The sequence below is a fragment of the Bos mutus genome, chromosome 27 (genome assembly GCF_027580195.1).
Source record: "Bos mutus isolate GX-2022 chromosome 27, NWIPB_WYAK_1.1, whole genome shotgun sequence".
Taxonomy (NCBI): Eukaryota; Metazoa; Chordata; class Mammalia; order Artiodactyla; family Bovidae; genus Bos; species Bos mutus.
In genome coordinates, this window is record NC_091643.1 from 8,271,087 (window position 1) to 8,297,616 (window position 26,530).

A 26,530-nucleotide genomic window follows, 5' to 3' on the forward strand; every position below is an offset into this window, starting at 1 on the left:
GAACGTGTTTCAGAGGTTTAGGTAGGTTTATTTATAAACCTTGATGGTTTATTTCTGTTTTTTCATATATTTTTCATTAGTTCCAAGGCGATGTTTTAAAAACTTGGATGCCAAAACCCAGTTTTCATTAGCTTAACTCTTGTATTCTCAGTTTAAGTTTTAGAGCAGTTACCAAGTGAATCTTCAGTGCCTGTGTTTTAAGAAACGTTGGTCTTCTCTGTCGTTTGTCCTCCTTTCGTTGGTTTTTGTTCAGATTTTCTAATTCCACCCCTGGGAGTTCCATCTGGTATGCTTGTTTTGTTTTCTGGCCAGAAGACCATTTGTACATCACCTGTTTGCAGTAGGACCTCTTATGGGTAGGGTCAGGGTGCCTGGATGAAAGAGCATCGCTGGCTGGATGAGTGGTTCCTTCTCTTCCCACGCTGATCCCAGACCTGTGGCAGCATACGGGTGCTCCCTCACCATGGCAGCATGAGTGCTCCCTCACCAAGCTGAGAGGTTGGGGCATCAGGGCCTTAAGTGCAGCCGACAAGACCCTCCTCCGCTTGCCTCTAGGTCCAGGTGACACACAGCAGCGGCGGGTCTGCATGGGCAAGGGGTGCGGGTGAGAGGGGGGTCCTGCCACCTTCTGTTTGCAGCAGGGCACATGCTTTTGTGGGGAGAGCCGTGCCGTGGAGGCCGGGTGCTGGTGGACCGCGAACACGGCTCCATCCCACGGGTGCCGAGATGAGTCACCAGCAGCACGTCTGTAGCACCGAGGATGTGCAGTCATTGGCCAGGTTTAGATGGCTCATCATCTTTTTTGTGGCAGCAGGTTAGTCTGAGAAGTAGTTGAGGTCTTTGATTGGAAACAGACGCAGGTCCTGAGTAAGGAATTAAATACTACTAAGCGACTCAGCAGTGGCCACAGGACTGGAAAAGGTCAGTTTTCATTCCAGTCCCAAAGAAAGGCAATGCCAAAGAATGCTCAAATTACCGCACAGTTGCACTCATCTCACACGCTAGTAAAGTAATGCTCAAAATTCTCCAAACCAGGCTTCAGCAATATGTGAACCATGAACTTCCAGATGTTCAAGCTGGTTTTAGAAAAGGCAGGGGAACCAGAGATCAAATTGCCAACATCCACTGGATCATCGAAAACGCAAGAGAGTTCCAGAAAAACATCTCTCTTTGCTTTATGGACTATGCCAAAGCCTCTGACTGTGTGGATCACAACAAACTGTGGAAAATTCTTAAAGGGATGGGAATACCAGACCACCTGACCTGCCTGTTGAGAAACCTATATGCAGGTCAGGAAGCAACAGTTAGAACTGGACATGGAACAACAGACTGGTTCCAAATAGGAAAAGGAGTTCGTCAAGGCTGTATATTGTCACCCTGCTTATTTAACTTATATGCAGAGTACATCATGAGAAACCCTGGGCTGGAAGAACCACAAGCTGGAATCAAGATGGCCAGGAGAAATCTCAATCACCTCAGATATGCAGATGACACCACCCTTATGGCAGAAAATGAAGAAGAACTAAAGAGCCTCTTGATGAAAGTGAAAGAAGAGAGTGAAAAGGTTGACTTAAAGCTCAACATTCAGAAAACTAAGATCATGGCATCCGGTCCCATCACTTCATGGCAAATAGATGGGGAAACAGTGGAAACAGTGTCCGACTTTATTTTTCTGGGCTCCAAAATCACTGCAGGTGGTGACTGCAGCCATGAAATTAAAAGACGCTTACTCCTTGAAAGGAAAGCTATGACCAACCTAGACAGCATATTAAAAAGCAAAGACATTACTTTGCCAACAAAGGTCCGTCTAGTCAAGGCTATGGTTTTTCCAGTAGTCATGTATGGATGTGAGAGTTGAACTATAAAGAAAGCTGAGTGCCAAAGAATTGGTGCTTTTGAACTGTGGTGTTGGAGAAGACTCTTGAGAGTCCCTTGGACTGCAAGGAGATCCAGTCCATCCTAAGGGAGATCAGTCCTGAGTGTTCATTGGAAGGACTGATGCTGAAGCTGAATCTCCAGTACTTTGGCCACCTGATGGGAAGAGCTGACTCATTTGAAAAGACCCTGATGCTGGGAAAGATTGAAGGCAGGAGGAGAAGGGGACGACAGAGGATGAGGTCTTTGGATGGCATCACCAACTCGATGGACATGAGTTTGGGTAAACTCTGGGAGTTGGTGATGGACAGGGAGGCCTGGTGTGTTGCAGTCCATGGGGTTGCAAAGAGTCGGACATGACTGAGAGACTGAATTGAAGCATGGTAGGCTGATCATAGGTGCTCAGAGTTCCTCTTCCTCAGCTGTACATTTTGTGTTTGAAAGATGTAAGGCTCACGATTGATATAACTGATCATTATTTTTAAGAATTAAATATTTGCTATTAGTACACAGACTTTTGGCTCAGAGGAGGCCAAGGTGCAACTTTCTTTGGTTGTCCCGAAGCCAGGTTTGTCCGACATCAGCCGCCCTCAGCCTGCTGCCTAAAGTCGATGACCCCAACGAGATAAAAGTTGTGTACCTAAAGTGCCCTGGTGGGGAAGTAGGTCCCTTGTCTGCCCTGGCCCCCAAGCTCGGCCTCCTGGGTCTGTCTCTGAAAAAAAAGGTTGGCGAAGATGAGATGCCTCAGCCAAGGCAACTGGTGATTGGAAGGGTGTGAGGATGACAATGAAAGTGACCTTTAGCCCAGACAGGCCCATGTTGAGGTGGTACCTTTTGCCTCTGCCCTAATCTTCAGAGCCCTCAAGCAGCTGCCAAAAGACAGAAAGAAGCAGAAAAACATTAAGCACAGTGGAAACACTGCTTTTGATGAGACTGTCAAAGTTGCCTGACAGATGCAGCAGTGGTCTTGGCTGGAGAAGTGTCTGCAACCATTAAAGAGGTCCTGGGGACCACCCAGTCTGTGGACTGCCGTGTTGACAGCCACCATCTCCACCCCCTCATAGGTGACATCAACAGTGATGTGATGGAGTGCCCAGCTCGTTAAGAACATCTAAGAAAAATAATTTAATAGAGGGTGATTTGACAACCAAAGAAAAATTCATTTACCATAACAGTTATTATAATGATTGAATTTTACTCACCTTCACTGAATATATACTTCTCATCATAGTCAGGTATATTTGACATTTCCCTTAGAAAAATAACAGTTACTGGTAAAAATCACCCTCAGTAGTGGTGATCAATATGTAAGACATAATCATATCAACCAGACCAGACCACCTGACCTGCCTCTTGAGAAACCTGTATGCAGGTCAAAAAGCAACAATTAGAACCGGACATGGAACAACAGACTGGTTCCAAATAGGAAAAGGAGTTCGTCAAGGCTGTATATTGTCACCCTGCTTATTTAACTTCTATGCAGAGTCCATCATGAGAAACGCTGGGCTGGAAGAACCACAAGCTAGAATCAAGATGGCCAGGAGAAATCTCAATCACCTCAGATATGCAGATGACACCACCCTTATGGCAGAAAGTGAAGAAGAACTGAAGAGCCTCTTGATGAAAGTGAAAGAAGAGAGTGAAAAGGTTGACTTAAAGCTCAACATTCAGAAAACTAAGACCATGGCATCCGGTCCCATCACTTCATGGCAAATAGATGGGGAAACAGTGGAAACAGTGTCCGACTTTATTTTTCTGGGCTCCAAAATCACTGCAGGTGGTGACTGCAGCCATGAAATTAAAAGACGCTTACTCCTTGAAAGGAAAGCTATGGCCAACCTAAACAGCATATTAAAAAGCAGAGACATTACTTTGCCAACAAAGATCCGTCTAGTCAAAGCTATGGTTTTACCAGTAGTCATGTATGTATGTGAGAGATGGACCATAAAGAAAGCTGAGCACTGAAGAATTGATGCTTTTGAACTGTGGTGTTGGAAAAGACTCTTGAGAGTCCCTTGGACTGCAAGGAGATCCAACCAGTCCATCCTAAAGGAAATCAGTCCTGAATATTCATTGGAAGGACTGATGCTGAAGCTGAAACTCCAATACTTTAGTCACTTGATGCGAAGAGCTGACTCATTTGAAAAGACCCTGATTCTGGGAAAGATTGAAGGCAGGAGGAAAAGGGGATGCCAGAGGATGAGATGGCTGGATGGCATCTCCGACTCAATGGACATGGGTTTGGGTGAACTCCGGGAGTTGGTGATGGACAGGGAGGCCTGGCGTGCTGCAGTCCATGGGGTCGCAAAGACTTGGACATGACTGAACGACTGAACTGAATCATATCAAGCAGGAATTAAGGTTTTGCTAGTCAGAGTGATGTGGACAAGGTCTATTGAAAGTAAAGGAGGAGTAAAAACATTGCTCAAGTTCAGTCTTTTTAAATATTGGCATATAGTTGATTTACAATATTGTGTTGGTTTCAGGTATATAGTGAAGTGAGTCAGTTATACATGTATCTTTTCCTTTATAGATTCGTTCCCCATATAGGTCGCTACAGAGTGTTGAGTCGCCCCCCGTGTGGTCCAGAGTGATGAAGTTCAGCCTTAACAGCGGTTTCTCCCTATGCTGGATGGGCCCTGTGGGGAGTGGTGGTACTTGTCGAGGAGATTTGTTGGTGAGGCTGCCCCAGGGCCCCAGGTGGACAGGCCTGCGAGCTGAGCTCCGTGTCACCACTGACTTGCTGTGTGGACAGCATAACTTGTCCAGCTTTGGGGTTTTCCCACCCCTGGCCTAGTCTCTCCACTCGAAGAATGAAGTATACTTACCTCCACTAGAATTTAGGTTAACCAAAGCAGTTTGTGGTTTTGCTTGAATAACTTGATTTTGTTTGCTTTGGTTTCTTTTTTTTTTTTTGATGTGTGGTTAGATGAATCTCAAAGCCTATTTTGTTGGGAGTTGGTGAAATGAGAGTTACCTAGACATTTAAAATTGGTTTCCTTGAACATGAGAATTCTGGGTAGTTTTGAGATGGTGATATAATTATGTTTGGCTCAGATCAAGATGATTCTGTTCAAATGCCTGAATTCTCCCAGTCTTCCTCTTTTAAAGCCAACATCCCTTTCTTTTCCCCTTTTCTCCTTGTCTTTTTAACTCTATTTTCCTCTTTTTTCTTGAACTTTGCCCCAAGCCCATGGGTCTCTGTGTTTTCCCATAGCATGATGGTAGCGTTACGTTGATTGGGGGGAAGACGTTTTTCATGCCAGCCAGGCTTCCCGAACACAGCCTCTCTGGGAACTCTAGCTCAGCCCCAAAGCAGTAGTCAATCCACTTAGTATGAAACCACTCATGGTTCCCCAAATCCACTGAGAATTCAGAGTTCTCCGTCTTTTCACAGCAGTACCCACAACAGCGTGACCGAGCCATCACAGTGAAGCACCCTAGGAAGTGCTGGGTCTCCTCTGCCGCCCTGTAACCCACACCTGCTCTACCATTCGTTCATCATCTGGGAGCCCGTAGCCCAAGATGCCGTCTTAACCCCCAGTCTCCCCAGGCTCTGTCTCGCACCCTGTGTGGTTCAGTCGTGTCCAACTCTTTGCCCCCCATGGACTGCAGCACACCCGGCTTCCCTGTCCTTCACCATCTCCCAGAGTTTGCTCAGATTCATGTCCTTTAGGTTGGTGATGCCATCGTACCATCTCATCCTCTGCCGCCCTCTTTTCCTTGCGCCCCAATCCCACACTTAATCCCTTCCTTCGTGGCAGGTCACCTTTAGCTTCAGGTTAGACTCTCTCTGTTTCCCACGGTTTTTCTTTTTAAGCATTTATTCCTATGTGTGGATCTGGCTGCACAGGTCTTGCTTGTGGCATCCAAGAGCTTGAGTTGCAGCATGCGAGCTCCTGGTTGCAACATGTGGGCTCTGGATCCCTGACCAGGGATGGAACCTGGGCCCCCTGCATTGGGAGCTCGGAGTCTTAGCCACTGGACCTCTACAGGAGTCCTTTCCACTGTTTTTCTTAATATTAATATAATGCCATTCACTTTCAGGATTCCCCAAGGTTGAAGAGGCCTCTCACCCACTTTCACCTCACAAGACCCCTGCACACAAGGCTTCTGTCTTTCCCTCCATCCTCCGGTCATTTCTCCCCTCTTTCTCTCAGGCAGTCCCATCTCCCTACCTCTCCTTACAAACCTTCCTGTTGTAAAGTCAGCCCAGGGAGAGGAGAGTGGCTTTCAAGACAGAAAACCGCATGGTCTGAGTTCATGTAGGTCAATTTTTCTCCTTCTCATAACATCACTGGGTTACTTTAATTTTTGTAAGACTATCAATCATAAAGGTTGCTTTTTCAGTTCTGGTTCTGTGCTGTGTAACACACTCCCAACTCTGGCTTTATTTTTAAAACAATCCGTCCCCCTAGGAGCCCAGGGCTTAGGTGTCCCGGCTCACAGAACTGTCCGCGGGGGAGCGTGGGCGCCGCCATCCAGCCTGTCACCAGGTTGGCAGCCCCAGGCTGGTCCTTCTGCTCCCAACACACGTTTCAGGGATAGACTTGGGGTCACGGCCCGCTTTGGCTCAAAGGTCATGGTGCCCAACGCTCCCAGAGCAGCTGTCAGCCTTGCTGCACAAACTGGGACCTCTCATGAGCCTCTGTAGCACAGATATTTTTGGAGAAAATGCCAGGGGTCTGTTTGAAGGCGCTGCTGCTGCCAAGCAACCAGATTTCCAGAATTAACGTTTGGGATTAATGACGCGCCTGTTTATCAGCCCGCCCCTTTGTTCCCCTGCAGCCCTTCGTGAGCTTTTCAACAACTGTTTCTGAAGGCGATCTCTCCCCAGCTGACGCTTTTAATACTCCCTGCAAAACCTGATCTGCTTATGAAAATATCTGGAGTGAACTCTGGCCTAGAAAAACACGAAGCCTGGAAGAGGGTGGTGAAGTTGAGGTGAAAGGATACAAGCCAAAACCCAGGGATCCTCTTGACTCCTGAGAGGTAGCAGGCTTGGAGGGAGCAGGCCGAAAAGGCCTGGCGGCCGGGCAGGGGCTGGGGGTAGATGCCCAGTGTGGGGTTTGCTATCACAGTTGCTTCTCATGGAAGAGGCAAAAATATGAAAAGCAACATGGGGTTACACTCTTTTTTTTTTTACTGAAGTATACTGACGTGACATATTGGTAATACCAGTTTTAGGTGTACAACACTGATTTTTTTTTTTTTGGCTGCACTGGGTCTTCACTGCTGCTCGGACTTTTCTCTAATTGTATTGAGTGGGGCTACTCACTGGTTGTGGCTCGCAGGCTTCTCTTTGCAGTGACTTCTCTTGTGGCGCACAGCCTCCAGAGCGCTGCTTCAGTAGATTCATGGGCTTAGTTTCCCCTCGATATGTGGGATCTTCCCAGACCAGGGTCAGTCCTGTGTCCCCTGCATTGGCAGGCAGATTCTTAACCACTGGACCACCAGGGCTTTCCTGGTGGCTTAGACAGTAAAGAATCTGCCTGCAATGCGGGAGACCTGGGTTCGATCCCTGGTTTGGGAAGCTACCCTGGAGGAGGGCATGGCAACCCACTCTAGTATTCTTGCCGGGAGAATCCCATGGACAGAGGAGCCTGGTAGGTTACTGTGCATTGGGTCACAAAGAGTCGGACACGACTGAGTGACTAAGCACAGCATGGGACCACCGGGGAAGTCCTAACACTGTGATCTGATGTTTGTATTTTGCCCTCTTTTGTATCGATTAGTATACATAGCCTGTCTCCAGTCTCCTTATGATGCAACCAAAAGATGTTACCTACAGCAGAATCTTCTCTGATACATGGCCTTTCCTGTTTCTCCTTGTTCATTGGTTCCAGTCTCCTGCTTGGTCCTGGCCATACTTCACATCAGAACTCACTCATCACCTGCATCCTTGCTTAAACGTGACAGAGTCAACTTGTAGCTGGCATCAGGCTTTTCTTTTCATACTATCAAAGATTTTCACTTGAATAAATCATCATTATCCCTTCCGTGTTGAAGAACGTTTCTAAAGTTATTTGAGTGGTTTCTGTCGGGACTTTGTTAAGAAACAATCCGGAGACAATTAACCCCAGCAAGGGGTGAGGAAGAAGGACTGTAATTTGGGTTTCTTCCTTCTGTGGCAACCTAATACACTGCACCGTGTCCCTTATTTTCCTCTGTCTTTGTCTCTTGTCTTCAACCCACAGGCTCAGCTGTCTGGCAGCTCATTGCGTCCTTCCTGAGGCTCCCAATCTCGGGGACTCACTGTATCGTCGGGGCCACCATAGGGTTCTCCCTCGTCGCAATTGGTACCCAAGGTGTGCAGTGGATGGAGCTGGTCAAGATTGGTAATTGGCATTTTCTTTTACGTATAAGAAGGAAAGTTTACATTTTCTAGAGTAAGTGTTATTAAAAGTTACCATTATGTTTTTTCCTTTAAATGTTCATGTATGCTGATAATACATTTTCCCTTAAAATTTCTGTTAGCAAAGATGGTGAACTGTTAGGCGGTTCTTTGTTTTTTTGTTTTAAACTCCAGATGCTCTTATCAAATGCCGCATTGTCATTCAGCTTTGAAAACCAGTGTCTTATCTGCTGTTCATGGGGAGTTAAGAAATTTACCTGGTTGAAATCAGTCTGTAGTCAGAGAAAAGCTTTGGGCCCTTGTCCAGGAGTCAGCGTTCCTGGTGATGGGGAAGTGCGGAAGTGAGGTGCTCACCCCCACTGCATCCAGGAGTCCCCCCTTCCCAGCCTACCGGGTGCTCCTTCTGCACTGCGGGCTGCCCAGTGGGAACTGTTTGGAGAGGTCTGACAGCTTGCTTCCTGCCTCTGACTTCTTCAGCGAGAGGAAAATCCATCAAACCCCATAAGTACCCACATGCCCACTACGAAAAACACTGTCTCACCCACCTCCGTCGTCTTATGAGTCATAGTGGCCTCAGGACCCCTAGCCTGAACAGACCCCTGACCTGCCAGTCAGGACACAAATGTCCAGAGAACTCACCTGATCCCAGGGAACTCAGATGAACTCCCCAGAAACTCACCTGAGATACTGGGAAGCTCACCCAAGATCCCCGGCTCCTGAAACAGTGGTTCGTTCCGGCTGCACTTTAGAATTACCTGGGAGAGCAATAAAGATATCAGTGCCCAAACCCCTTTCCAAACCTTTGAAATCAGAATTCTGTAGCTGGAGCCGGAGCGTTAACTGGTTTTTGGAAACTCCCGCAGATGTTTCTAGTGCGTGGCCAGAGGCTGCGGAACAGTGCCAGGCTGGCCTTGGAATATGAAAGGGACGGGGCCCCCTTTTCAGCTAGCCCCGCAGCTGGCACAGGATGGGGCTCAGTGGGAATCGGAGGAACCGTCTTCAGAGGCCAGAGCTGGGGTGGCCACGTGTGTGGTGGGCTGGAGGAGTTCATGCTTGTTGGGGTGGGGTTTGTGTCTGAGGGTGGTGACCCCCATGTGGAGGTCAGTGGGTTTGTTGAGTTCTGAGTTAAAGGTGAATAATTCTAGGAATGTTTGTTAATGTGTATGCTGTATGTTAGTTACTGCTTTTTATGTAAATAGGACCTGAATTGTGTAGAATTTTAACATTCATTAGATTTTCTTTTAATTATTCAGTTGCTTCTTGGTTTATATCTCCACTGTTGTCTGGTTTCATGTCTGGCGTGCTGTTTGTACTGATCAGAATGTTCATCTTAAAAAAGGTAAGTGAGTTTATTATCTTTTTTAGTTAAGTTTTAGAGCTAAGTTTGGTTCTGCTCAATAAAAATTAATAGTGAGAGGGCTCAGAGGGATAATTACTAAGGCACAGCCCCTGATGTTGGAGTCAGACATTATTATAAAGCAGGCTGAGGACTCGGGTGGCGTGCCCGGGGGCCCCCCGGAACGAGGACTGGACACGAGGTGCCCTGCCCTATGACTTAGCTCACTGGTCAGCATTCCCGGGCACTAATGCTCACGCCTCAAAAAGGAAAGACAATGATTTTGTGACCAGTAAACAGAATAGAGTGAGATAGTGTTACGATTTTGAAACTGCCCAGCACTAAAAACAACTGGAGAATTTTTTTACCCACATGGAAGGTATTTTCTGTTTTCTAATGGAGAAGGGAAGCATGAGACACTGGACTTTTTTTTTTTTTCCCCTGTCCTTGAGGACAAGATAAAAAGAAGGAACTACACCTATGGGGGTACATTTTTTTTAATCAAAAATAAAATGAGATGAAAATGAAAACTTACTGAGATCAGTGTTCTAGGGGAATGTCAGGGGCTGTTGCAGCACTTTATAAGCCCTGCCGCTTGCCCTTGGTCATGCGGCACACGCCAAGCCCGTCGGACGTGCCTGCCTTGAGCTGTGTCCTTACACGGCTCTTCTTCGAGTCAGGCTGAGGTCTCTTGGGTAATCGCACACTGACCATCCCTTCTCCTGGGCTCCTGCTGTGCCAGGACCTGTTAGCATCTTGGCAGGTGCCTAGTAAGCCTCCCCCTTTTATTTCTGCTGCCCTGGGCATCCCTGCCAGGCGGGCTCCTGCCCCTCCTCTGCCCCCAGGTGTCCCGTCCTAGGAAGCCACGCCTCCCACCCCAGCTTCCACTGGGCTCCTCCCTTTGTGTTCCCACAAGCTCCCTGCCTTCTCATCACTGCACTCTCACATCGTCGTGCAGGGATTTATTTCCTGCTTGGCTCCCTGTTCACTCTTTGTGAGGTCTGTTGAGAGTGGACACCGTGACTCCCTGTTCACATGTGTAGGCAGCGCCCAGCTCTGCCCAGCCCTTCCGAGCCACTGGCTGAGTGTCTATTGAGAGAGAACAAAGGCTGCTTGGACGGGTGACAGGTGATGGGTGGATGGAAGGAAGGACAGAAAGGAGGAGGAAAGGAGACAGGGCTCGGTGAGACCGCTGTCATCGTGTGTTAAGAATAGGTTCTCTGGGGACTTCCCTGTGGTCCCGTGGTTAGGAGTCCATGCTTCCAATGCAGGGGTTGAGGGTTTGATCCCTGGTCAGGGCACTGGGTTCCTGCATGCCTTGTGGCAAGGCAAAAAATAAAAAGAGTAGGTTATTTAAGAAAACAAGGTGATTCAGTTACAGCACACAAACACAAGACTTTACACCTTCACAAGTTACCAGTTAGGAGTCTATCTTTAGCAGCTGTTGTCCCCAGAAAAGAACAGTTTGGAAGCAGAGGTGGTAGGCATGTGAGCATGTGGGCATTCTGTTTTTGGTTCAGCCCGGGTTCCTGTCCCAGGCCCATGGCAGATCAGGGGGCGGCGTGCTCCTCCCAGGCCCTGCCCACCCCTTCATACCTGCCCTTCACCTGCTGGCCTCTGAGCCTGGCCGGGACTCCCATGCAGCTGCGTCACCTCCCACCCCTGCTCTCTGTGCTCCTTACACTTCACTTCCATTCACTCTGGCCTCCTGAGGAGTGCTGGGGGCCGCTAGAGACATTCTAGGCAAGCTCTTGATGCGCTTATGTTCCGCAAACGGGCTTAATTTCTACACGTCTGCATTTGACAGTAGGAACCTTTGAGATAGTCTCTCCTGATCCTGACTTCTGTAGCTCACTTCAAGAGGAGGGCGTGGCAGCCCGCTCCAGTATTCTAACCTGCAGAATCCCATGGACACAAGAGCCTGGTGGGCTCCTCCATAGGGTCGCAAAGAGTCGGACACGATTGAAGTGACTTAGCATGCACACGGGCTACTGATCCTGACTTCTGTAGCGCTCATCAATTTTTAGACCTAAAAAAAAAAAGAAATGTTTAGACTTGATTTTCCTTGTAATAGGGTAGGTAATAGATTCATATCAATGTACAAGAGTGTTTTACACAGTCATTAGAAAGTAGCCCCTTTTTGAACTATTGAAGCAACACCTACATGCAAGTGCTACGTTGAGTTCCCAGTTCATATTTTTGCTTCAGAATCCTCTGTGGATCCACACCCTCAAACTCTACATTTTTCCTCTGTAAACTCTAAATTTCTAATATTCTCCCAGGTGATATTTTGCCTTAAACATGTGCAGTACTGTTCTCGTTGAAACGTTAGATTTAGGAACTGTTGTACCAGAAGCCTAAGGTTGTTAAAAGAAAAAAATGTTTTCTTAGACAAAGAGCCCGCAGTTCTTTTCCGTGTGGCAGTTGAAGGTGAAACGCTCTACCTTGTGAAAAGATTTGGAAACTTGTAGCACGGGGTTCTATATTTATGTATTTCAACACAGCAGGCGTGTGTCACAGAGTCACATAAAATCCAGTAGCAATGCCGTGGTGTTGAAGTCACTTGACTTTCTCAGGGCGTCCTCGGAGGGTCAGGCCTGAAAATATTTGTGGAAGGTGGATTTTAGGGGGCCAGCGTGCGCATCGTTAGGATAGTGAGCGCCCTGGGTTCTGAAGGGGAGGCCGGTTGGGGCTTGGGTCCTGGGAGCTGGCCTCACCAGCAGCCCTTCTCTGTCCCCAAGTGTCCCGCCAGCCCCCGCGGTCCCTGTGCGTTGATGTTTCTGCTGGTCCCCGTGGCGGCCCTTTGACACAGCGCTCGAGTGGGAAGGACAGCCCAGGCCAGCGCTGGGTCTGGGTGCACACAGCCCAGGCGGGGCTTTCCCCGAGCAGCACTGCATGTCATCTTGCCCGCCTGCAGACACCCCCTGGAGTCCTGACCTGCCCCCTCATCTCCTTACCCCGCAGGAGGACCCCGTTCCTAACGGCCTCCGGGCGCTTCCCGTGTTCTACGCCGCCACCATCGCCATCAATGTCTTCTCCATCATGTACACCGGAGCCCCAGGTAAGAGCCCTCGGCCAGCGGGCGTGTGAGAGTCCAGCCTGGGTGGTGGACTTGGGCCTGGCGCTGTTGCTGGCCGCCAGCCAGAAGCGCTACTCGTGGTCTTTACGGAGCAGAGCAAAGAACAGGAGGCGCAGTTACTTGTTTTACATATTCAAGAGAGGTGTGAAATAGAAAAGCCAGAGACTTGGGTTAAAAAAAAAGACGATTAACATCCCCTTCCTGGTGCAGAGTCACAGGACGTGATGTGGCAGCCCGAACCTCCCTGAGCTGGGGGCCCGGGGGCGGGGGAGGAGGGGGCAGGTGTAAACAGTAGGTCCGCACCCTGGACAGGGTTGGGGGGCTCCCACGTGTCCACACCACAAACATCCACCCCCCACCCCCAGAACTCATCAGGCCAGTAAGTCCAGTCATCAGAGCTGTGCTGTTTCGTCCCCCAGATCCTTGAACCAGCGGTACTTCTGTTTTCAGAATTCCTCCTTTTCTTCCCGTTCTGATGGCCTGTGTTCTTTTTTCCCAAGGCCTTGGGGTGGGGCCTGGTTAAAACTCCCTTTCTTTAACCTTTTTAGTGGGTAAAATGCTTTCACACAGTATTGGTATTTGCACACATCTCCGTGTTGATGAGCTTGTAGGGGCCTCACTCAGCATCTCCGTCTGAGTGTCTGCGGAGAGGACGGTGGGGAGGGGTGCCCATTTCTCCCTGGGATGGGCCTCCTACAGCCGGATCCTGACACACCCGTCATCGTGGGGGCGCCCGGTCAGCGGAGAGGCTCGCGGTGGTGTTCTCCTTCTCGCTAATGTCCGTTAAGGATTCATACTCAGTTGTGGGCCACATCTGACAGAAATCTCCCTGTCTCTGTTGAAAAGATAAAGCTTCTGCTAAATGGTGCGTCCTTACAGTCGAAAGCACCCTCTTCCGAAATGGGGGAAATCCTTATTAATTTCGCCAGCGGGGTTTTCTCAAGGCAGTTTTTCTCAGGCTTTAATAGCCGTATCTAACTGTATGTTTGTGTACTTCACTCTTTCTGAATGGTTCTTTTTAATTCTATTTCTTTTTTATTTTTGGCTGCGCTGGGTCTTCCTCGCTGCACGTGGGCTCTCTCTGGCTGCGGCGAGCCAGGGCTACCCTATAGTGCGGTGCCCGGGTTTGTCACCGTGCTGGCTTTTCTTGTTGCGGAGAACGGGCTCTAGCTGCATGGGCTTCAGCAGTTGTGGTGCACGGGCTTCGCTGCCCCAAGGCACCTGGGAGCTTCCCAGCCCAGACCCATTACACCTGCGTTACAGGCGGATTTGTTACCACTGAGCCACCAGGGGTGTGCCCCACCCTGCCGTGATTCATAGCTCTGCGTAACCTTCCACTTGGGCGTCTTCTGAAGAGTGTTCAGAACATGGATCTTACAGCTTTGAAGAGTTGAGGTCAGGGCTTTCAGATTTCAGGGGCAGGGGTGGGGGTAGTGGCGAAGCATCACAGCTGCTTTAAGTTACATGAAAAGTGCAAGGTAAGCGTCGTGGTGAGCTGGAGAGAGGTGAGACCCTCGCCTCAGACAACAGCAGCCTGATGGCCCTTCTGGCTTGATCATTCAGAGTATGAAGTGTATTTGTCAAAGGCTATTTCCACGATCCATTAAAAAAACAAAAAGCAGAGGCGGAGGCAGAGAAAAAGCAGCTGTCCAGTGTGAAGGCCACCCCACCCCAAGTCTGCATCTCACGAAGCTTTCGCGTGGTGCTGGGCGGGCCCCAGAGGACCAGGTGGGAAGTCACCTGCCCACCCGAGCACTTGGTCTTGGTTTTACTCAGCTCCCAGAGCCCAGGTGAGCTGAGCAGAAAGACGAGCAGCCGTTGATGACCAGACGCCTCCTGCGCTATTTATGTAAGAGATTAACAAAGGAAGGCGAGGGGCCCTTTGTCAGACAGAGTCCTAGAAATGGGAACTGGTGGAAATGAGAATCATTTCTTTCTAAATTCTGTATTTTTTTTTCCTAGCCTCTATTTCTCTCTCTCCCTGGTTCTTGATCTGAATGTCAGAAGACCACAAATGTATGATTTTTATTAAAATTTGACTTTTTCTAGACTTACCTATTTTTTCCATCACTTCTTTTTCTCATCTATAAAAAAATATTTTAATTTTTTATCTTTTGGCCATCACTTAGTTCCCGGCCCAGGGATCAAACCTGCATCCCTTACATTGGAAGTGTGCAGACTTAACCGCTGGACCACCAAGGAAGTCCCTGTTTTTCTCGTCTTTTGCTGCAGTTTTATTGCAAATTCTCTAGAAGAATCAGATTACTAAGAGATAAAATTATGCTAGAGAAATGAAACTATAAAATGAAAGAGGCAACCAAGGATAATATAAATACTTCATCGAGAAGTTTTGAAGAATAATAAAAAATAAATGCTTTTATTGAGCTGAGTTTTAAATGAATTAACTCTTCTAGGAAATCAGTAATATTGCCAACATCTCCTGACGGGTAGGAAACAGGCACAGTGAAGCTGGCTGAGTGCTGAGGCCATGTAACTAGTGAGGCATAGAGCAGACTTGAAAGTGGGCAGCCTACTTCCAAGCCCCCGTTAGCGTATTCCATTGGCACGTGACAGGGCAGGGTCAGACACCCAGCATCTGGTCCCTGATGTCACCGTAAATGACGATCAGAATACATCGGCCTCATACATTCTTTCCTTTCTCCTCACTCTCTTTAAAGATGGCTTCCAGGGAGTTCCCTGGCTGTGCAATGGTTACGGCTTGGTGCTTTTACTGCCAGGGCCCGGGTTCAATCCCCGGCTGGGGAACTAAGATCCCACGAGCCATGAAGCTCAGCACCCCCCTCAAGAAAAGGCTTCTAATATATTTGGAAATGATGTGGTTTTGTATCTATTTAATGTCCAGGTAGTGTGAAGAAGGTGGCTGCCCCTTTGTTTGGGAATATTGGGAAGTCGGTACGAGAACCTTGGTGATGGATACTCACCTGGGAACACAGTCGAAGCTCCCCGTGCTGGGAGAGCCCGTCGCTTCCTCTCCCCGAGCCTCTGCACCTCATAAAGCAGAGACGGGTGGGCAGGAACCGCTGTGAAAGGGAGGCCACATGACAGGAGGTGACGAGGGCAGAGCGCTGAGCTCGGGGGCTGCTCACGATATGCTCAGGGGTCTGGGGGGCGCGGTTTCCTTCCCTGCCATCGGTCATCTCTTCAGCCTCACGTCTCCAGCGTGTCCTGAGTCAGCTCGTCTCTGTCTCCCCACACACGCTGCTGTGGGAGCTTTTCCTTACTTGAAGTTTGGGGGTGAGGGGCTTTGCATAGGGAAGGAAGGAGGTCAGGACAGAGGGTCCAGCCAGAATCCGAAAAGGACTTTGCTGAGGTCTTGCTCTGGGGAGTGTTTCTAGAATATCCATCCAGTAGTTGAGTCCAAATCCTATTTTTATTTAAACATTGAAGGTTAACTTCGCCCTTGAAACTAAGACATTAATTCCATCCTGTTTCCTCATGCCGGCTTCTCTGCCGTCCAGCTGGGTCGTCTGTAGCCCTGGTGTCATATCTAGGGACAAGTGAGCCAGGAAGACCCAGTCCTCTGCCTTTCTCACAACTGGCCGGCCTTTCAGCTGATTTTGAGATTTAATCTTCTAGTCCTTTTCTTCCTTAAAATGTTTCCATTCAGTGTAAGGGGCCTTAGAGATAAGAGGAAAGAATGAAATGTTCTGACAGAGAGTGGTGGCATCAACCTAACCCTGTTGCAACTTTCAGAGACTCTGATAAGTGGCACTTTTCCCCGTGAGTTGGACCCGGTGGGTCCCCGTGGGCTGAGTCACGGAGCTCTGGTTTGACTTCCTCCCTTCCTCCTCCCTAAATTATTTTGAAGTTGTTTATATCTTGGGCCTAGTTTGATTTGTTTCACTTTGCGTTTGACGTGACTTGTCTCAGAAGTCATCCTCATACTTCAGAGACCGAGTTAGCGCTCTTCAAAGATTGTCTTTGCCTTTTTGTCCTTAAAAAAATAATTCACAAGAAGCAAAAATAACTTGAGGAAATAAAGTGGGTTGGGTTGGATAAATCACTTGGGTTGGGTTGGATACAAGCCTGAAGTTTATTTTTGATGAAGGGCTTCAGCTGGCAGGACCTGGTTTTTGTTCTGCCTTTCTAGAAGAAATGCTGAGTGAGGCTCATGGCACACGGCTTTGTGGAGTCAGAGCAGACTAGCTAATGACGCTTCCCACGTCCAAGTGTGGTCCCTGCACCAGGAGCATTGGCGTCACGTGGTCACTTGTCAGAAATGCAGATCCTCAGGCTTAGACCCGCTGAACCAGAAACACAGCCCAGCAGTCCAGGTTTATGGGACGGAGCGCTCGGGGTGACCTGATGCTTGTGCGTTTGGAGGGTCCCTGCTCTAACCACCTCTTTACCTATTGTTGTTCTTCAGTTGCTAAGTTGTGTCTGACTTCTTGCAACCCCATGAACTGCAGCACACCAGGCTTCCCTGCCCTCCGCTATCTCCTGGAGTCTGCTCAGATTCATGTCCATTGAGTCAGTGGTTCCATCCAACCATCTCATCCTCTTCTGCCCTCTTCTCCTCTTGCCCTCAATCTTTCCCAGCATCAGGGTCTTGTCTAGTGAGTCGGCTCTTTGCATCAGGTGACCAGAGTTGGAGCTTCAGCTTCAGCATCAGTCCCTCCAGTGAATATTCGGGGTTGATTTCCTTTAGGATGGACTGGTTTGATCTCCTTTCTCCAACACCACAGTTCAAAGGCATCAATTCTTTGGAGGTCAGCCTTCTTTATGGTCCAAGTCTCACATCCATAAAGGACTACAAGAAAACCAGAGCTTTGACTATACAGACCGCTTTATCTAATAAGCCTAACCTGATCCGAACCCTAGTAATATGATCCTTTCACCATAAATGCTGCTATCTTACCACAGTCCTTATGTAAAAAGGTGCTCTTCAAAAGCCCTAACTCCTCACCAGCAGATGAATTGTCTGACTCCACCAGGCCTGGTTGTCTGGCTTCCCCAAAGTGGTCTGTGCCTGAGATGGGCTGCCTTCTCCTCCTCTTCCTCCCTCTCCCCTCCTCCCCTTTCTCCATCTTCTCTCTCCTCCCCCTCCTCCTTCTCCCCTCCCCCTCCCTCTGCCCCCCACTCCCCTCCCCTTCCCCCTCCTCCCACCCCCTCCCTCTCCTCCTTCTCCCTTCCTCCCCCTTCTCTATCTTCTCTTCCTTTCCCAGCTGCTCTCTCCCCCCATTCTCCCTCTCCCCTCCTCTTTCCCCTCCTCCCACTCCCCTCCCCCTCCTCCTCCCCTCCTCCCCTTCTCCATCTTCTCTTCCTTTCCCACCTGCTCTCTCTCCCCCTCCTCCTCCCTCTTCTTCCCACTCCCCTCCCCCCCTCCCTCTCCATCTTCTCTCCCCTCCCTCCATCTCCCCCCTCCCTCCATCTCCCCTCCTCCCTCCATCTCCCCTCCCCTCCATCTCCCCCTCCCCCTCCCCTCCATCTCCTCCTCCCCCTCCCCCTCCATCTCCTCCTCCCCCTCCTAGCCCTTCTCTTCCTTTCCCAGCCTCTCCTTCTCCCCTCCATGTCCTCCTCCTCTTCCTCCCCTAGTGGCAGCCCTTCTGGTCCAGCCCCAGGGAACCCAGAGCATCAGGCACCCCTCGAGTCCCCGCTGACTCAGGAGAAAGATCTTGGTTCCCAGAGATGCTCTGTGTTCTGTGTTGAATTTTTACATTCCGAGCTGTAGGGAGCAGGCATTGGAGCTGGGGTGGTTCCCAGCCGTGGGTGGGGAAGGCCTGGGCTGAGAAGAGTCTCCAATTTCACTCAGAGCAGGATTCAGAACAGTGATTTGAACTCACTTCCTTCTCAGAACTGTTGTAAGTAAACCCTGGTTTGAGAAAGCTAGTACCATATGCAGGGGGAAGAAAAATCCCAATTATAAGACAGATTAGGAAAGAGCATTTTGTAATTTCAAAGTGGTGCTTCATCTTCCTAAAGTTGCCCCAGGATTTCTCTTACCTAGGGAGCTCCTCCAGTGCTTTGAACATGTTGATCTGAAACAGAACAAAAACTGGTGACTCCATTTATCAGGGAAGGAGGACTGGCAAAAAGCGATTCTTCAGATGAGGTCTGCATGTGTGTGTGTGTGAGTTACTGTGGGAAAATGTCCAGAGTATACAGTTACGTGAGAAATGCAGGCCCAGAACAATATATACAGTACAGTCTACATCTACTCAATTGAAGGCAAAGTAAGAGAAATCCACACACACTCTGCACTAGATGTTCGTTTATCTCTAGAAAATGCCTGGGAAGATACATACCAAATATTTATCAGTGTTTCTCTGGGAAGTGGGTTCAAGAGGGGAGGACAGGAGGCATTTTCATATTTGTACATCCTACAGTTTTGTATGGCTGATTTTTAAAAAGTTTTTAAATTATATTGGAGTATAGTTGATTTACTGCATTATGTTAGTTTTAAGTGAACAGCAAAGTGGTTCAGTTATACATGAATCTGTTTTCCTTCAGATTCTTTTCCCATACAGGTTAGTACAGGATATTGAGCAGAGGTCCCTGTGCTGTACAGTAGGTAGGGCGGGTTGATTATCTATGGCTGATCTTTTTTAATCTTGTATTATTTATAAAATTCAACCAGAGAAAGGGAGAAGAGAGGGTGCTGGCGAGGTGGGTGAGAGGTGTAAGGGACTAACATGGGCTCGAGCCGGAGGGGTCTGGAGAAGCCTCATTTTCCCTCGGTAACTAACACACACACGCCACGTGGACCTCATCTGTAGAATCGCTTTTTACTAGTCCTCTCTTCGCTAATAAATGGAGTCACTAGTTTGGGTTTTGTTGTAAACCAACATGTTCAAAGCATCAGATTGTAACAGTGATAGTTGTACGTGAAAAATAAGCGCTGTACCAAAGAAAGGACTCCGGAAGACCGTGAGTGGGTCTAACGGTTCTCTGTACTTCCTCCCCAAGTCCGTTGGATATTCTGATCTTCAGGGGGTTTGGGAGAGAATTGTAAGGATGCCTGAGGTTTGAGCTGAATCACTATTCATCATATCTTTGCTGTTCAGAAAATGAAAGAGCTGGACATAAAAGGCTACTGAGGGCTGGAGCCAGGCCTGGGCTTCCTTGCGCCCAGTGTGGGCTCCTGGCCGCCGCTCCTGGCCGAGGGACGGAGCAGTTCAGGCCCAAGCCGTGCCCTACTTTGCCTCCCCCGGGTGCGGCCGAGCCTCAGCGCCCTCTTGAGCATCTTATCCGAGGATAATCTGAGACCCTAGCAGGAAGGCCACTCAGTACCAAGTATTTTTGTCAAAAATTTTATTGTAAAAAAGTCTACCTTGAATTTTCAGAAGGAAAAAAGTTTTCCCCTGAAAATACATTGATTGAAGGGCTTTTCTGTGCTGGATTTTTGCATTTCATTGATTTTTTTATCCATGAAACTTGGCTTCTGTATATTTCGTACAAGTTAGAGCTGGGTCCCATAACTATTAGTCAGCATCTCTTGCATGAGGCTTTGAAAGTAAGTCCTGCTGCTCTTTTTTTTTTAATCGGAGCATAGTTGATTTACAGTGTTGTATTTGTTTCAGGTGTACAGCACAGTTAATCAGGATTATATACATATGCCTAACACATGTAATACATAATATGTATAACATATAAATACATAACTATATAAGTACATAACATAATATATAAGTCATATATAATATAAATTGTATAACTTAATATATAATTATATAATTACATATTAAGCATATATTACTTTTTTTTTTTTAATATAAATTTATTTTTAATTAGAGGTTAATTACTTTACAGTATTGTATTGGTTTTGCCATACATCAACATGATTCTGCCACAGGTATACATGTGTTCCCACATACTCTTAATGTGTAATATCGTGTATTATATACCATATGTGTTCTTTTTCAGGTTCTTTTCCCTTTAAGATTTAACCTTATAGGTTATTATATAATGTTGAGTATAGTTTCCTATGCTATGTAATAGGTCCTTGTGGCTTATCTATTTTATATATAGTAATGTGTATCTGCTGGGCTTCCCAGGTAGCTCTAGTGGTAAAGAATCCGCCTGCCAGTGCAGGAGACCTAAGAGATGCAGGTTTGATCCCTGGATCGGGACGATCCCCTGGAGAAGGGAATGGCAACCCACTCCATTATTCTTGCCTGGAGAACCCCATGGACAGAGGAGCCTGGCGGGCTACAGTCCATGGGGTCGCAGAGTCAAGACCCGACTGAAGCGACTGAGTACGCATAGTGTATATGTTAATCCCAAACTCCTGGTTTATTCCTCCCTCCTTTCCCCTTTATAAGCAGAAGTTTATTTTCTATGTCTGTGGGTCTGTTTCTCTTTTGTATATACGTTCATGCTGGTGTGTGCTCTTGATGCTGTTAATTTGCTAAACTGCTGGAATAGTTCAGTAAGATCCAGTCCCCATTCTGTTCCTCTCTCTCTTTCTCACCATCAGCAACTCACCCATCTTCCTGGTTCCTTTGCTCTTCGCCATCTTGCCCCACCCCTGGCTTTTTTCCCGTGTCTCCCGCCCCCTCACCCTCTGATCTTCCATCCAGTCCTGTGACTCAGAGGGTGGCTCCGGAGCTTCCTGGCCACTTTCCAGGCCAAACCAACGGTGAAGGCGGTCGTGATGGTAACGGTTCAGGAGCAGGTGACCTTGTGGCTCATCGTCCCCGCGAAGCGTTGTGAGCCTTGAGTGTAGCCAGCCTCAGCCTGTCCCTTTCGGGTGTGGGTCCTGATGCCCTCCGGAGCCTGTGTAACTTCAGTACAGAGATGGCCTGGAAGGAGCACATGGAGCGGCCCTGCTCTGCCCTGCTGTGGGCTCTGCTCAGAGGGGATGGAGGAGAAGGGGGCCTGGGAGCAACAGTGTCCACTCGTTCAGACACTCATCTCTCCAGCTCCCGGGCTTCATGCCCCTCCCCCAGGATCCAGAGCTCACCTGTCTTAGATCAGGTTAAGGTGGTGAGGCCAAAGTAGCCCAAGTGTCAAGTTCATCATCAGCTCAACCAGAAGTCGCAAAGCAGACGGGGAGGACTCTTCAAATGCCAGGTAGTTTTAAGCCGCAGTTGGTTTGATGTTGGTAATTAACAGTTACCATTCAGTTCAGCAAGAAACCACATCGGCGTGGTCCTTCCCCGTGTCCGGACACTGACACGCAGACACAGAGCAGAAGCGGGGAGCCCCAGCCACAGGCACGGCCGAGTGAGGTCAGCCTGAGTGGTTTTATAAGCAGCTCCAAGCCTGGATCCGGAGACAGAGCCAGGGCTGGGGTGGGGCTGCCAGCCGCCCCAGCGCAGCCCCATGTGGGGCCTTGCTTGCTGGCGTGTCCGGGTGCTGGATGGTGGAGCCGCCTGGCTACTGAGTGTCTGCTCCCACCAGTGACCCTTCCACGGTGCCAAGGCTGGGTGATTCTGGTTCTTACTTTCCATACTTGTATATGCTAATCCTGACTCCCCATTTAGAGTATTAACTACCCATTCTCCCTCTTACCATTACCAAAATGTCTAATAATACCTTACCTGAATAATTTTCAGTTGATTTATATATAAATATATATATATATATATATATATATATATAGAGAGAGAGAGAGAGAGAGAGAATGGTTCTTGTCCAACTCTTTGCAACCTTATGGACTGTAGCCCTCCAGGCTCCTCTGTCCATGGGATTCTCCAGGCAAGAATACTGGAGTGGGTTGCCATTCCCTTCTCCAGGGGATCTTCCCGACCCAGGGATCAGACTCAGGTCTCCTGCACTGCAGGTGGATTCTTTACCGTCTGAGCCACCCTTACTTTTTATAGAATGGTTAACAGTGAGCAATTATATGCCAATGAAAAAAATAATGGAAAAAAAGAAAGTCAGTTTTATATTTAAAAAAAAAGAACAGTTAATAGTAACAAAGCCTGCAGCATTAGAGGTTTATTTAAGAGCAGAGTTTTAAACAGTTCATTTATTTCAAACTTTAAAAAAAGTTTAACAATTTACAAAAGTGTGTGCTTATTATAAATTTTCAAAGTTAGCAGTATGAAAGCAGAAAGTAAGTGCTATAGGAGCCTTTAGCAAACGAACAAGCAGATACATAGACCTGATTTTGCTTCCCAAATGACTGAGTTTCTGCTTTTCAAGTTATTGAAGTTTTTTTACAGTTTTTTTTTCTTTGCCTTCTCTGTTTTTGTCATTATCCATGTGCTTGTGACTAAGAGCCCTTCTCTCCTTCTATTTAGAAAGAATGTGGTATAGTGCTGAAGGCCTCGGGCTTGGGAGTGAGATGCCGGGGTGGGTGGCCTTGTGCTTAAGATGGATAGTGTACAGCACAGGGAGAGACCCCTCCTGTTTCCCATCCCTCCACAGGAGGGACCGCTGGTTCTTCCCAGAACTTTTACGATCTGTTCAGGAGTGTACACTTGGCTGTGGCGGGGAAACGGCAGTGTTTCTCTTCTAGACATAAGTTGGGTGGTGCTGCACACACCATGATCTCGCTGGCCTTTCTCACTTGACTAGACAAGAGCATCATCTCTTCTTATCAGTCCATTTATCTCGACCTTATTTTACGCCACACGCCACGCTGACTCCACGCTTCCATGATGATGCGTGGGTCACTTGTCTTACAAACTCTTCCTGTTACAGGCAGTGCTCTAGTGAGTGCTCTCGTGCCTGTCGCCTTGTGCCTGTGCGAGGGGGCATCTGTGAGTGTCTGAATCACACCTGTGTCACCAGGGGAGCTGGGCTCGGGGCCCTGCAGGGCAGGGAAGCCTGATGTCTCTCCACCTTCCACCTTTTTCTTGACTGAGGGAATGGCAACTCTGTGTGCTGGACCGGACAGCAATGAAAAGCTTTTCTGTGTTGTAATTCCATGAGTTGGCCCTTGAAAGAAGAACTGAGCTTGAAAGTCAGTGTCCTTTGAAAACACTTTTCTATCTAAGCTGACTTTTTTTTTTTTAAACAATAAAAGGGTTTATTTATGCATATGGAAGCCTTCACAGAAAAGAAATGAGCACTCAGAGAAGCAGTTAGACTTCAGGACTTATGTACCGTTTTGACAGAGGGTGATAAATTATGGAAAGAGGCCAGGAAACATACGGAGGAAGCTAACAGGAGAGAAGACAGCGTGGCAAGGTCTGTTTGTGCAGACCCATCTTGGTGGTGGTGCCAGGTCTCCAGTGATGGGAGTCACTCTCCTCTTTCTGGAACAAGGAAGGCACGTTTCTCCCAAGAAATTTATGCCCTGCTGTCCAGCAGTTACAAAGCGGAGCAGCAGACTCTTCCTGCGTCTGCTGTTTCTCAATTTAAGCTGACTTTAAAAAAGGTTTGTGTGTGTGGTCCAAGCGTCATGTCCATTTAAAGCCGGGCTGCTGACTATTGAGAAACCAGAGAGGCGGCCGCCAGCCTTGCTGTGCCCGCTGCAGTCCTGGGCTACGGGCTGCCCTGGGGAGGCGGGGGCGGGCATCGGGAGGGAAGACAGACCCCTTCTTGCCCCCGTTTGTCCACTCGGGAATTTAGGTATTGAGATAATACTGTAAATGGGTTTATTCCCAACTTAATATGTCGTTTGTGCCAAGTTGGTCACTTTTTAATGATCAGCTTACTCACTGAGTTAACAACAGAGTCACAAGGCAAATAGTACATCTCCATTATTTCTTTACAATTTTATAATTCATTTATTTGGCTGCGTCGGGTCTTCGTCGTGGGCTTTCTCTACTTGTGGAGAGGGGCTACTCCTTGTCGTGGTACATGGGCTTCTCACTGCAGTGGCTTCTCTTGCGGAGCTCTAGTGCCCGAGAGCAACCGGGCTGCAGGATGCATGGGCTCAGTCGTTGTGGCACACAGGCTTAGTTGCTCCGAGGCATGTGGAGTCTTCCTGGACCAGGGGCCCATGTCCCCTACACTGAGAGGTGGATTCTTATCCACCACATCACCCAGGAAGTCCCAGTCGTGAGTCTTAAACACAAGACTTTGTTCCCCAGAAGAAGTCTAGCACAGTGTTGTGGCTGAGAGTTTTATTAAACACAGAATCCAGATGATGCACTTCAGGGCCGGCGCATGGCAGGAGTGGGGATGTCACACCCGGCCTTGGAGACGTGTCCCGTGACAGCTGTGTCCCCTCTGTCCCCAGTGATGGGCCTGGTCCTCCCCATGTGGGCGATCGCCCTCATCTCCTTCGGGGTCGCGCTGCTGTTCGCCCTCTTCGTGTGGCTCTTTGTGTGTCCGTGGATGCGGAGGAAGATAACAGGTAAGTGCTCTTCTGTTCTTCTGATTTGCACAAAGGCTCTGATTCCTAAGCCTGCAGGCATCATGCACCGTGATCCTAAGTGCCAGAGGGAACACGACCACGGTCAGGCCGGGCCCTGTCTCAGGGCGCCTGCCTGCTTTCTGGCTCAGACTTTTCCTGGATAACTTGGGATCCTGGTAAGAATGAGGTCCTCGTTGCCGTGGGTAACGGCAGGTAGCAAATCAGCAGCATAGCACTGCCCTCCCTCAAGAATGGTGAAAGGTAAAAAGAGCAGATTCTGAGTGTGATAACTGGAATTCCCACGCATCTCTGGTGAAACAAAAACTGGTACAACGATGGGAAAAGTTCGTTTAGCAGTTTCCTGTGAAGTTAAGCAAACATTCACCATATGACTTAAGTAATTCCACCCCTAGGTGTTTATCCAAGAGAAGAAGTGAGACTCGTACACAAATTAAGTCATACTAGCCAAGAAGTGGAGACAAACCACAGGCCCGTTAACAAGTGAGTGGATGACCAAACTTCATACAGCAGAGGGCGGAGGAGCAATGAAGAGGGCGAACTCCCGGGAGGAGCCACGCACAAACAAACTCATCCTGCAGGGCTCCAGAGGGCACCAGTCCACAGCCACAGAAACCAGTGGCTGCTGGAGTCACTGCAGAAGGGGATGTGGGGGGACTCTGCAGGACAGGAGGGGGCTTTAGAGACAGAAGGGCACTTTAGGGACCGAAAACAGAGCTCTGCAGGCACAGGAGGGAACCTTGCAGGACTCTGTCTTAATTGGGGGGTAGTTATAGTCTGTATTCGTTTGTCACAGGTCATCTACCTGCACATTTTAAAAGGCATAAATTTCATCGTACGGAAATCATACCTCTGTGAAAGCAGTTTTTTAAAAAAGAAGATCCTGGCTTAGAAAACTGCAGCAGCTACTTTCCTGTCACTGGCAACATGCCTGAATTCCAAGCCTTATGGCCACACGCTTTACAGGGCTCACAAAAGAAAAGAAGTATTTCCTTTTGGCCTCAGAGTGTACCTTACAATCATGGTTTGATCCGGACATATCTGAATTTGAAACCCACATTTCAAAGAAAAACTGAACAACCGAGGAGACGTTACCATGCTTATGAATGGGAAGGCTCAATACCGGAAAGATGTCCGTTCTCAAATCAATCTGTACATTTAATGCACAAAAATCCCAGCAGGATATTTTGTAGATTTAGACAAGTCACTTTAAAAATGTATATGGAGGACTTCCCTGGTGGTCAGCCTGCCATTGCAGGGGACGGGACCCCAGGAGGATCCCTCATGCCGAGAGCAGCTGAGCCTGTGAGCCATAATGAAGGGACGCCCCGCCTCCCCCGTCGGTGCAACTAGAGGAAGCCCTCACTCAGCAACGAAGACCCAACATAGCCAAAAAGAAACAATTCATTAATTTAAAAAATTTTATAGGGAAAGGGACTGGAATGGCCAAAACAAATTTGGAGAAGAGTAAAGTTGAAGGACCCATGCCACAAAAAGCTACAGGAGAGTGTGGAACTGGCGAAGGGATAAACACCTAGATTAACAGAACAGGATAAAGTCCAGAAACAGACGTGCAAATATGGCCAAGTGATTTTCAACAGAGTCAGTTGCTGAAAATCACTGATACAATCAATGATACTGGGATAACTGGGC

The 26,530-nt window shown here is 48.3% G+C and overlaps 1 protein-coding gene and 1 pseudogene across 7 annotated transcripts in view; both read left to right on the top strand.

The window, feature by feature from the left end:
* Positions 1–26,530, top strand: part of SLC20A2 (solute carrier family 20 member 2) — a 118,511-nt gene that overhangs the window by 64,921 nt on the left and 27,060 nt on the right. For all 7 annotated transcript variants that reach the window (XM_070364200.1, XM_070364201.1, XM_070364198.1 and 4 more), the window contains 4 exons: positions 8,073–8,213; positions 9,484–9,569; positions 12,531–12,627; positions 24,743–24,859. In XM_070364200.1, the coding sequence (XP_070220301.1) occupies positions 8,073–8,213; positions 9,484–9,569; positions 12,531–12,627; positions 24,743–24,859 (441 nt within the window). The remainder of the gene's footprint in view (positions 1–8,072; positions 8,214–9,483; positions 9,570–12,530; positions 12,628–24,742; positions 24,860–26,530) is intronic.
* Positions 727–8,052, top strand: LOC102282852 (large ribosomal subunit protein uL11-like; annotated as a pseudogene).